The sequence below is a fragment of the Hypanus sabinus genome, chromosome 3, assembly GCF_030144855.1.
Source record: "Hypanus sabinus isolate sHypSab1 chromosome 3, sHypSab1.hap1, whole genome shotgun sequence".
NCBI lineage: Eukaryota > Metazoa > Chordata > Chondrichthyes > Myliobatiformes > Dasyatidae > Hypanus > Hypanus sabinus.
Genome location: NC_082708.1, coordinates 170,331,295 through 170,344,003, shown reverse-complemented (window position 1 = coordinate 170,344,003; position 12,709 = coordinate 170,331,295). Strand labels below are relative to the sequence as shown.

Below are 12,709 nucleotides of genomic sequence, written 5' to 3'. Positions count from 1 at the left end.
GATCTGGTATTGGGAAACGAAGCTGGTCATGTGTCAGATCTCTCGCTGAGAGAACATCTTGGAGGTAGTGATCACAATTGTATCTCCTTCACCATAGTAGTGGAGAGAGATAAGAGCAGAAAATTTGGGAAACACTTAATTGGGGAAGGGGGAAATATGATTAAGCAGGAACTTGGGAACATGAATTGGGAACAGATGTTCTCAGGGAAATGCACAGCAGAAATGTGGCAAATGTTCAGGGAATGTATTGCATATATTGTTCCATTGAGGCAGGGAAAGGATGGTAAGGTAAAAGAACTATGGTGTATAAAGGATGTAGAAAATCTAGTTAAGAAAAGAAAAGTTTACAAAGGGTTCAACAAACTAGTTACTGTTAGAGCTCTTGAAAATTACAAGGGTGCCAGAAAAGAACTCAATAAGTAAATTAGGAGAGCTAGAAGTGGCCATGAGAAGGCCTTGGTGAGCAGGATTAAGGAAAACCCCAAGGCATTCTACATTTATGTGAAGAGCAAGAGGTTGAGCCATGTGAGAATAGGACCAATCAGGAGTGAGAGTGGAAACATGTGTATGGAGCCAGAGAAGGTAGCAAAGGCACTTAATGAATACTTTGCTTCAGTTTTCACCAGTGAAAAGGAATTTGGCAATTATGGGGATGACTTAAAGAGGACTGAACAACTTGAGTGTACAGACATTATGTAAGAGGATGTGCTGGAGTTTTTGAAAGGTGTTAAGTTAGACAAGTCACTGGGACCAGACAAGATATAACCCAGGATACTGTGAGAAGTGAAGGAAGAGATTGCTGAGCCTCTAACGATGATCTTTGCATCATCAATAGGGACAGGACAAGTACCAGAGGATTGGAAGTTTACAAACATTGTTCCCTTGTTCAAGAAAGGGAGTAGAGATAACCCAGGAAATTATAGATCATTGAGTCTTACTTCAGTGATGGAAAAGTTGTTGGAGAAGATCCGGAAAGGCGGGATTTATGAGCATTTGGAGAGACATAATTTGCTTAGGGTTAGTCAGCACGGTTTTCTTAAGGGCAGGTCATGCCTTACGAGCCTGATTGAATTCTTTGAGGATGTAACAAAACAGGTAGAGCTGTGGATGTAGTGTATATGGATTTCAGTAAGGTGTTTGATAAGGTTCCCCATGGAAGGCTCATTTAGAAAGTAATGATGCTTGGGATGAAAGGAGACCTTGCTTTATGGATCCAGAATTAGTTTGACCACAGAAGGCAAAGGGTGGTTGTAGATGGTTCATATTCTGCATGGAGGACGGTGACCAGTGGTGCTCTGCAAGGATCTGTTCTGGAACCCATCCTCTTAGTGATTTTTATAAATGACCTGAATGAAAAAGTGAAAGGCTGGGTTAGTAAGTTTGCTGATGGCACAAATTTTGGGGGTGTTGTGAATCATCTGGAGGGTTGTCAGAGATTACAGCAGGTCATTGGTCATATGCAGAATTGGGTTGAGAAGTTGCAGATGGAGTTCAACCCAGGTAAGTGTGAAGTGGTTCATTTCGGTAGGTCAAATTTGAGGACAGAATATAATATTACTGGTAAGACTCTTGGCAATGTGGAGGATCAGAGACATCTTGGGGTCCGAGTCCATAGGACACTCAAAGCTGCTGCACAGGTTGACAGTGTTGTTAAGAAGGCGTATGGTGTGTTAGCCTTCATCAACCGTGGGACTGAGTTCAAGGGACATGAGATAATGTTACAGCTATAAAAGACCTTAGTTAGACCCCACATGGAGTACTGTGTTCAATTCTGGTCACCTCATTACAGGAAGGATGCAATAGAGAGAGGGCAGAGGAGATTTACAAGGATGTTGCCTGGATTGGAGAGCATGCCTTATGAGAATAGATTAAGTGAACTTGACCTTTTCACCCTGGAGCAATGGAGGATAAGAGGTGACCTGATAGAGGTGTATATGATGATGAAAGGCATCGATCACGTGGATAGTCAGAGTTCTTCTCGACTTGCGGCATGGAGCGAGTTCATGCAATTTAACAGTTGGCAAGTCAAGCACACTCTCTCAACTTTCTCTACAGATCTACAGGTCACACAATGATACAGCACTGGCCAGAACCAAACAGTGAAATACAGCCAGCTGCCAACCCAGAGGATTCCTCTTGAGGTGTTCAAGGCGACCCTGGCTTCATATGTGCAGTCAAGAGCCATCTTTGGGGATTATGAGACCTCACATGATTGGTCAATCACACTAACAGGAATAGCATAAAGGTAGTTTGCTGAACACCAACACTATCCCGACAAACATTCAGATTTTAATCTGAATCCTTGTCAGTGCCATTTTTACTGTTATGATTGTCTTCATCTTCACCTCACCGTTCCTTTGCATGCTACTACCATCACTCCATCCACGTCAACTCATTGTGTTGCCAACATCTGATAAGCTATCCCAGTTTGGGTTAATCTTTTATTTCCGTTTAGCCCCGTTATTGATGGATAAATGTGTACGGTGTGATCTCTATGAGTCTGAAGGCAGTGAAGCCTTGAATTCTAATCCTACTAGGAAACAGAAACTACAGAAAGGGAGTCAATACAATGTTACATACCTGGGTGTGGTTTTATTCTGTTCCCGTCAGATCAGCAATGTCCCATGTGTCTTAATTGTATTACTGTACCATCTAATGAAGCCATGAAGACAGCAAGACTGCAGGAACACTTCAGTAAAGGACACTTTTGTGGACTTCACGCAGTCCTGTGTAGGTCTGCAGTCTAGTGTAGTTTTTGCTGTGTTGTTTTTTTTTTACATAGTTCAGTCTAGTTTTTGTATTGTGTCATGTAACACCATGGTCCTGAAAAACGTTGTCTCATTTTTACTATGTACTGTACCAGCAGTTATGGTCAAAATGACAGTAAAAGTGACTTGACTTGACTTGACCTGACCTGAAAGGGCTACTAATGGTATTACTCAGTTCCAGAAGATGAGGGGTGTAGTTCAAAAGCATTGCACACTCAAGAGATTTGCCAAGAAAGCTAAAAATGACCTTAATTGTAGCCTCATTGCTTCTTGTAAAATTTCCAAACTGATAACAAAGTGTGGAAGATCTCATACAATTGGTGAAAGGTTGACAATGCCTGATGTATCAGAAGTGCTCACCACTGTTCTCAAAATGGATGCCAGTACTTTAAAATCAATTCCTCTGAGTAACAACACTGTAGTTCATCATATTGAAGATATGAGTGAAAACACTGAGTATCAGTTCTGCACAAAGCCACAAAAAACAGGATTTGGGATACAACTGGATGAGGCAACTGTGCAAGACAATGAGCCATTGCTAATGGCACATGCACAGTTTTTTCAAAAATGGAAAAGTTTATGAAGAGATCCACTTCTTGTGTAAAGTTAAAAACAAATATCAACAGAGAATCAATCTATGACAACTCAAAATGTATACTGACTATTAAAGTATTGCAATTCGGAACATGGTTTCTTGTGAAACAGACAGAGCACTATCTATGACAGGTCACCATGCCGGTTTAGTAGCATTTATGAAAAAAGAAATTCCAAGTCTGTTTGCAATCCATTGTGTAATTCATTGTCAAAATCTCACAGTTAAAAACCTCAGCTGGTGACTTTTTTCAAGCATGACTCTTAAAATATCTGCTAGCAACAAAATTAAAGCTCATCCATTAAATAGCAGAGTATTTGGCCAGCTATGCTAAGATAACAATGAAGAGTTTGAATGCTTCCTTTTCTCACACTGAATTATGTTGGCTGTCAAAATGCTGCTGTTTAAAACATTTATTTAATCTTTTTGACACTGTGGTTGAATTTTTGTTCAAACTGGACAAGAGCTTGGTAAACAAGATGTAATTTCTACATGTTGTGGCAAACCTAGCCAATCTGTATGACAAAATGAACGTTCCAAAAATGAATGTTCAATTTAATCCAGGCAAAAATTGCAGTGTCCACCTTTATCAGAAAATTGGAAATATATAAGCAAAACACCGGGAAAAAAATGTTCTTACAGGTTCCCTGCATGGAAGTTATGGCACTCTCTTTCACAGACAGAGAGAACTGCTTACACCTGCAGTCACTGAAGGATTTTCAGAACCGATTCAAGGACTTGAAAAATCTGGAAATTCCGGATTGGGCAATTAATCCGTTTCTTTACAAGATGGAAGAACTGAAAGAGAGCTTGCAAGAAGACATCATTGAAATTCCGAATGATGAAGAAGCAAAAATGCTTTTCAAAAATTTAGGCTTTCACGTTATGCAACTGCACTGTCACACAAGGTTTCCTGGTCTTTGGAGAAGAACCAAATTGGTACATAGAAAAAACATAGAAAACAAAGAAAACCTACAGCACAATACCAGCCCTTCGGCCCACAAAGCTGTGCTGAACATGTCCTTACCTGAGAAATTACCTAGGGTTACCTATAGCCCTCTACTTTTCTGAGCTCCACGTACCTGTCCAGGAGTCTCTTAAAAAAACCCTATCGTATCTGCCTCTGCCACCATCGTGGGCAGCCCATTGGACACACTCACCACTCCGCGGAAAAAGCTTACCCCTGACATCTCCTCTGTACCTACTTCCAAGCACCTTAATACTGTCCACTTCAGCCCTAGGAAAAAGCCTCTGACTATCCACATGAGCAATGCCTCTCATCATCTTATACACATCTATCAGGTCTCCTCTCAAGAAGAAAAGGCCAAGTTCACTCAACCTTTTCTCAAAAGGCATGCTCCCCAATCCAGGCAACATTCTTATAAATCTCCTCTGCACCCTTTCTATGGTTTCCAAATCCTTCCTCTAGTGAGGCGACCAGAACTGAGCACAGTTGGGATCTGACCAGGGTCCTATATAGCTGCAACATTACCTCTCGGCTCCTAAACTCAGGGCATCGTCACTGAAGAAGATGGCAGTCTGTCATTGAATCGTTGGTTATAATCGATAGCTGTACCTGGCTGGAAGCCCAAGAAGAGCTTATTCATCTTCATTGCATTTCCATCCTTCTACCTTGTTGAAAGCGGCTTCAGAACATTGATCCACATACTCACAAAAAACAGAAACCATTTGGACATTCTTACATGTGGAAATGTAAGGCTTTTGCTGTCACAACGTGAACCAGACATTTCAGCTCTTGCTAAAAACCATCAAGCTCAAGCATCACATTAATATTGAAGCTGCTGTACAGCGCACAGGTACTGTGTAAGCAAGGTTTACATACAAATAAAAATTTAAAGCAAAATCATTTTTCTCATGTTAGCATATGTTTTTACACTATGAAAGTACACTGTGCCTAAGAGGGGCACTGGCAAGTATGGAAATGCTTTGGGGCGGGGGTGGGGGGGGACATTGGGCTAAAAAAAGTGGGGAAACACTAGTCTAGTTGAAACTGCTTTCCTACTTTATCAGTAAGGCAATCTCCAGAGTGGGCGAACGTTTAATAGGCAGCACAGAGGGGCAGTAGGTTCAGCCGCTGCCTCAGATTATCAAAGATCAGGGGTCAAGCCTGACCTCCGGGACAGTCTGTGTGGAATTAGCATGTGCTCACTGTGGCAGCCAGGATTTCCCCTGGTCTTCCATTTTCTTCCACATCCCAAAGACATGCAGTTTAATTGGTCAATGTATACTACCCCAGTGTGTAAATGACTGGTAAAATTTTAGTGAAGTTGATGGGAAAGTGCGGAGAATAGTGCGGGATGATATTGTTTGTGGATTTAGAAACTGGAACATAAAACTGTACAGCATAGGATCAGGCCTGTGCTGACCTCATTCAGCCACTGATGCCGAATTAAATTCTCATTCGCCCGCACGTGCTCTGTATCTCTTCATTCACCTATCTAAGATCTTCTTAAACATCTCTATTATACCAGCCTCAACCACCACACCTGGCAATGCATTCCACACACCAACCGCTCTCTGTGTAAAAGATTTACCCCCCTCTCACCTTAAATGTATTGCTCCTTCTTGCACAAGACATTTTGATCCCAGGGGAGAAAAAAAAAGATGCAGCTGGTTACTCTATCTATCTTATAATTTTATAAACTTCCATCAGGTCCTCCCTCAGTTTCTACCACTCCAGAGGAAACAACCCTAGTTTGTCCACTGTCACCAAAGCCTCCCACAACTTTTCTATAAGGGGGCAGCCAGAATGGAATGCATTTATCCAGAGTTTTTTGGAGAGCAAAAATAGCTGTCTTCTATGTTGTAACAGAATATGGTATGAAATATGGATGTCCATGAACCACAATGTGTTATTAATAATAACCAGTCCTCACCTCCCATTTGGTCTCCTCAAGTCTGGGCAGCAGCTCGGACTGCTCTTTTTTAAAGGTCAGGCATTTCTTCTCCAGCTCTTCCCGCTGCTGCAGGAGCTGTCCGACATCTTCCTGCAGCTTCTTCTTCTCCTGTTGCAATTTGAAGATCTGAAGCTGCAGGGCTTGCTGCGATCGCTGTGCCTTCTTCGACACCTGCTGCAACTTGTTTGCATAGTTTTGCTTCAGGTCATCCATCTCGCGCTCCCACATCTTCTGCTTCTCCTCGAAGACCTGCACGATGGCCGCTTCGTTCTTGTCGAGGCTCCTCCTCATCTGCAGGACTTCCTGCTCCTTCTCCCACAGCCGGTCTTCAAGGTCCTGAATGATGTCGTCGCTGGACGGCGAGTGGTAGGTGAGGGCCTCGTGTGCGTGGTTGAGCTTGTTGAAGGAGGACACACTTTTGCTGGAGGAGCGACCGCTGTCCGAGGTTGAGATCCCATTGTACCCCAGCACGCCCCTCTCCCCGTACGACGTTCCGAGACGGTTGATGTGGCTGGTGGAGGCGCTCAGCGGGCCAATGTGCTGGCTGTACCCTGAGCCATACGTCGGCAGGCTGGTCAGCGAGTTGCGGCCAGAATCCGACATCCCTCCAGAGTGGTTTATAGTCCTGCTGTGGCCTGCCTTGTCTATTCCAACTCTGCCCCCGGAAGGACTGCTGCTGCTGTTGTGATGAGTATTAAGGCTTTTCCTGCTGTCTGATATCCCATTGGTTTGCGGCGGGCAGAGGTTCTGCATGGAGTGGAAGTTTTTGGGAACAACAGGCTTGAAAGCTGAAGGCCTAATCAATGCCTCGCTGGTCTGTGGGGGGAAAAAAGTAAACTCGTTACTACTTTACAACATATAAAGTCTAACTAAGACTATTGAACGGCCTCCTAGTATGATACGGTAGATTTATCAGTGATTGATGACACTGTAAAGCGACTGTGATAACGGTGACATTCTCGCGCTGCCCTAGAATTGGGGGTAACAAACATTCTAACCCACACGCACATTAGGAATTTCTTCCACTGTAGAGCAGGGGGAAGTGTCTGTGTTCCAGCGTCTGGCATTCACAAACTTAATGTGCCCTGACTGGTTCCACTTCCACTGTACTGCTGTCATGTGATCTGTGTGATGGATGCTGCTGTCTCAGTGAAGGAAAATAAAGAGACAATTCTTGCTTTTGGGAAACACTGACAATCTGGCACTTCCATCGAAATGGTGTCCTTCAGACAGTTGACAGTTGTCAAAGATGAGCCAATAGCGGCTTGCCAACCTCTCTCTAGGCACACGCCCTCCTGAATCTCTCTTCCCTCTCCAAAGGGATCCTCAGTGACTCTAAAACCTATACATTGGTAAATTATCTCAGAAGGTTGAACTTCTAGAGTTCAAACTTATCAGATGAGTCCATCCAACAGAATCACTCTCAATCAGTGGTTCCCAACCATTTTTAAGCCATGGCCCCTACCATTAAACGTGGGGTCTGTGGACCACAGGTTTGGAATGCCAAATCCCAGAGGTTGTTGACCAAATTTGAAGCAGAATCAGATTGGGTTTATTATCACTGACAATATCATGAAATTTGTTTTTTGACAGTACAGTGCAATACAATACATAAAAAAAGAAACATAAGAATAATAAATAATAAGTAACTAGTTCAAAAAGAGAGAAAGTGAAGTAGTGTTCATGGGTTCACTGTCCATTCAGAAATCTGATGCCAGGGGGGTAGAAGCTGATCCTAAAACATTGAGTGGGTGTCTTCAGGCTCCCGTACCTCTTCCCTGATGGTAGCAATAAGAAGAGGGTATGTCGTTAATGACAAATGTTGCCTTTTGAAGACATTCTCGACAGTTTCTTGATAAGCTCCTGCCTTCAGATGAACATCAGCAGCAGTTTTATATTGCAACTTTGACATAACACAGCAGCCCAGGGCAATCCTACAGCATTCTCAAACAGAAAATAAAAGCACAGAGCCACTTAAGGAGATACTGAGGCAAATGGACAATAGCTTGGTCATGGAGTTAGGTGCCAGAATGAACCATACAGAGAGCAAATAGACAGTTGAAGATATTTGAGGAGGGAATTCCAGAGGTTAGTTACTATGGGCAACTAAGGCCTGATGGAGTTACAGTGTCAGAATGTGGATATTGTGAAGGCTTAGAGCTGATGACACAAAACATAGGAGGTATGACTAGCAAGTCTAAAAAGACACAGAAGTTGGTGGTGTTGCGGTCAGAAAGGCAGGTTGTCCAATGATACAGATCAGATAGAAATTTGAACAGATGGAGTTTAATCCTGACAGATGTTATGTGATGGATCCTGGCGAAGTCTACTAGGGGTAAGACACATGCAGTAAATAGCGGGAACGTTGATGAACAGAAAGAACCTTGGGCAGGTTCAGGGCCATATTCAAACTGAAAACACTATAGATGCCCACGATATCTGGATCCGTTCTAATTGATTCAGCTAATGGTTCTATGGCCAATACAAATAGGGCAGGTGATAATGGACAGCCTTGTCTAATTGACCTTGTTAACAGGAATGATGTTGAAATTTGATCATTTGTCACTACTTTGGCTTTGGGACTAGTATTTAAGGTTTTAATCCATTTTATAAGGGATTTTCCTAACCCATATTTTTCCAATACCTTAAGTAAAAAGTCCCATTCCAATCTATCAAATGCTTTTTCTGCATCCAAGGCAACTGCCACACTCATTTCCTCCCTCTTTTGTGCCAGATGAATTATGCTAAGTAACTGAGTTACATTATCCTCCAATTGTCTATTTTTAATAAAGCCTGTTTGATCCATATGTAATAATTTTGGTAAATATTTAGATAATCTATTAGATAAAATTTTTGCTATTATTTTATAATCCGTATTCAACAAAGAAATAGGCCTGTATGATGTTGGTTTTAAAGGATCTCTATCTTTTTTTGGCAATACTATTAGGATCGCTGTCAAAAAAGATTGTGGAAGTTCATGTGTTCTTTCCGCTTGATATATTAACTCCATAAAGGGAGGGATTAATAAATCGTTAAATTTTTTATAAAATTCAGGCGGAAAACCATCTTCTCCTGGAGATTTATTACTCTGAAGTGATCCTAAAGCTTCTTCAACCTCTTTTAATGTAAAGGGCATATCTAATCCTTTCTGTTCTTCCGAATTCAATTTTCGAAGAGTTATTTGTGATAAAAATATTTCTATCTCAGCAACCTCATTTTGTGATTCTGATTAAAAAAATTTTACTCTGAATTATATCAAAGTTTCATTAATTTCTAAAGGCTTATAAGTAATTTTATTTGCACTTGTTCTATTTGCATTTATTGTTTTGGAAGCCTGCTCTGTTTTCAACTGCCAAGCAAGAATCTTGTGTGATCTTTCACCTAATTCGTAATATCTCTGTTTAGTTCTCATAATTACTTTTCTGTTCTATATGTCTGGACTGTATTATATTGTAGCTTCTTATTAACAAGTTGTCTTCGTTTTTCTTCTGTCATATATCTTTGGGATTCTTTTTCTAATTTTGTAATCTCTTTTTCTAATTGGTAGATAATTTTCTAATTATTTACCATATATTCCTTCTTAATTTTAGATGTATAACTTATTATCTGACCCTTCAAATATGCTTTCATCGCTTCCCATAATATAAATTTATTATCAACTGAATATGAGTTTGTATCCAAAAAAAATTGGATCTGTTTTTTCATAAAATCACAAAAATCTTGATGTTTTAATAAAATGGATTGATTTTAATAAAAAGATAAAGAAATCTTTATTAGCAAAGAGAACCCTAAATCAAAATAGACATTCCTTTTACAATGGATAATCAACTTTTATATAACTGGTTTCAAAAAGGGATCAGATATATAGGTGACTGTTTTGAAGGAGGTATATTGATGTCGTTTGATCAACTAAAGAATAAATATAAAATATCAAATAACACTCTTTTCTGTTATTTTCAATTAAAGGCCTATTTAAGAGATAAACTGGGTCAAACAATGTTAATGCCAAAACCTAATGAAACAGAAATTTTAATTCAAAAAGGAAAAATTAAAAAAATTTACGTCTTGTATGTATAATTTGATTCAAAAACAATCAAACCAGGAATTCATGTCAAGACAAAAATGGGAAACTGATTTGAATATTAAAATTGATGAAAAAAATTGGTCAAGACTATGTCTTGATAGTATGAAAAATACAATAAATGTCCGACTTAGATTAGTACAATACAATTTTTTACATTAATTATATATTACACCACAAAAAAATAAATAGATTAAACCAAAATTTATTTGACCAATGTTTCTGATGTAATCAAGAAATCAGTACTTTTTTACACTGTACTTGGTCTTGTTTTAAAATTCAGCCTTTTTGGATAAAGCTAAAACTTTTACTGGAACAAATTATTGGAATACATCTTCCACATAGCCCAACATTATTTTTATTAGGCGATATTGAAGGGATAATACCAAAACCTAAATTGAATAAATATCAGAAAAAAATTATAAAAATTGCATTGGCAGTAGCCAAAAAAGCTATTGCAGTTACTTGGAAATCAGATTCATACTTAGCTATGGACCGTCGGAATAATGAAATATATAGCTGCATTCCATGAAAAAATTACTTATAATTTAAGAAATGAATATATTTTTGAAAATTTGGCACCCTTATCTACAAAAGATAGGATTAAATATATAGGTCCTTTGAAGATAAAATTATTAGTTATTTGGGGAAAAAATAAAGATATATACTAAAGTTATTTTGAACTCTATGGAGCATGTGGGGATCCTCCGATATCCAGGCAATTCTTCTTTCTTTCTTTTTTTTCTTTTTTCTTTTTTTTTAGACAGGGATGTTAAGGGGGGGAAGGGTTAAGGGGAGGGGGAGGGCTAATATTAATTTTCATTACTCTATTATTCTATTCATTGTATGTAACTCTTAAAATTTTAATTAAAAAATATATAAAAAAAGAAAACACTATAGATGGGATGGTTAAAAAAGTATACAAAATATTTGCCTACATCAGTTCAGGTACTGGGGATAAAGCATGAAAATGATGCGACAAACACATAAAAATTTGGTATGGTGTGTAGTTTCTGTTGGTGCTTTACAAGGTGGATGTGGAGACTTTGGGAGAAGGTGCAAGATATTCACCAATATGTTGCCTGAATTAGAGAGCTTAGCTATATGAGGTTGGGCACATTTGAATAGTTTTCTCTGGTGTGTCAAAGGCTAAGGGGAGATATGATTGAATAGATAAAATTATGAGAGTGAGAGATAGGAAAGACAGTCAGAGTCTTTTTACCAGGTTGGAAATAATAATTAATACTAGCAGGCATAACTTTAAAGTAGGATGGGTAAAGTTTAAATGATTTAAAGTTTAACTGATTTTGTTTTACAGAAGAACTGTTAAGTGTTGGAATGTACTTACAGGGAAATTTTGGAAGCAGATATGAAAACAACATTTACACACAATTATGTAAGCAGGCAATGGAGGGATATAGACCAGGTGCAGGCAGATGGGATTGGTTTAAATTGGCTTCATGGATCACCCAGATATAGTCGGCAGAAGAGCTTGTTCTTGTTCTGTACTGCTCTGTTCTGTTTCTCAGCTCAGAATGGGGAATGAACAGCAGCTCAAGGTGACCATACAAGTCTGGCCGCGTTCCCAATGGGAGGAAGAAGATGTGGTTCTCAGTTAGAGTGGACCCAGAGGCAGGGAACCAGGATGCACTACCTAACAATCCTTCACCTGCTCCACCTCTCCATTCCAATCTGCCAAGTTCACTGTCAAACTGCTTTCCTTCGTCATCCCACTTGCATTTGCACAGTGCTGCCTGCAGCCTCGGGACACAACACAGTGCTTCAGAGACACTGCACTTCAGAAGTGCTGTTGATGCGGTAAAGTGTGGAAACATGGCAACAGGTCTGAGCATAGCAAACTCCCACAAGCAGGAAAGAGATAATGACCAATGATCTGCTTGTTTGCAAGAGCAGCACTGCTCAGGGCACTAGATTAATTTGGGAATTTAAACATTCTCAGGATGGACAGGACCTCAGTTCATCAGCTCATTTAACAGTGCTTCAGCACTGCACTGAAGTGCTGGGCCACGTTCCAGATTATAGAATAGCATAGAAGTTCATTGTCAATGAGATTGTAGTGCTACTCCAGTCCGTGCAAAACTGATATATACATTGCATGAAGTATGGCTTAAATTAAATTTAAATATTTACATGCAACAAATGACTTTGATTGTCCATAACTCTCAAAAGGCCACTGGCAAGCCAGGGTGTAGCATTATTCAGTTGCACCACAGCCCTCCTGAATAAGCTCTTTTTCAGTCTTACTATGATGATTCTGTATCTCCTACCAGATGGCAGCAGATTGACCAGACAGGATCCGGGATAGGATGGGTCTTTAGTTATGTTACAA

At 39.9% G+C, this 12,709-nt stretch overlaps 1 protein-coding gene across 11 annotated transcripts in view; it reads right to left on the bottom strand.

Annotated features, from left to right (window-relative positions):
- LOC132391901 (leucine zipper putative tumor suppressor 3) overlaps positions 1-12,709 on the bottom strand; it is a 234,527-nt gene that overhangs the window by 20,603 nt on the left and 201,215 nt on the right. For all 11 annotated transcript variants that reach the window (XM_059965659.1, XM_059965660.1, XM_059965652.1 and 8 more), the window contains one exon: positions 6,258-7,094. In XM_059965659.1, coding sequence (XP_059821642.1) covers positions 6,258-7,094 — 837 coding nt within the window. The remainder of the gene's footprint in view (positions 1-6,257; positions 7,095-12,709) is intronic.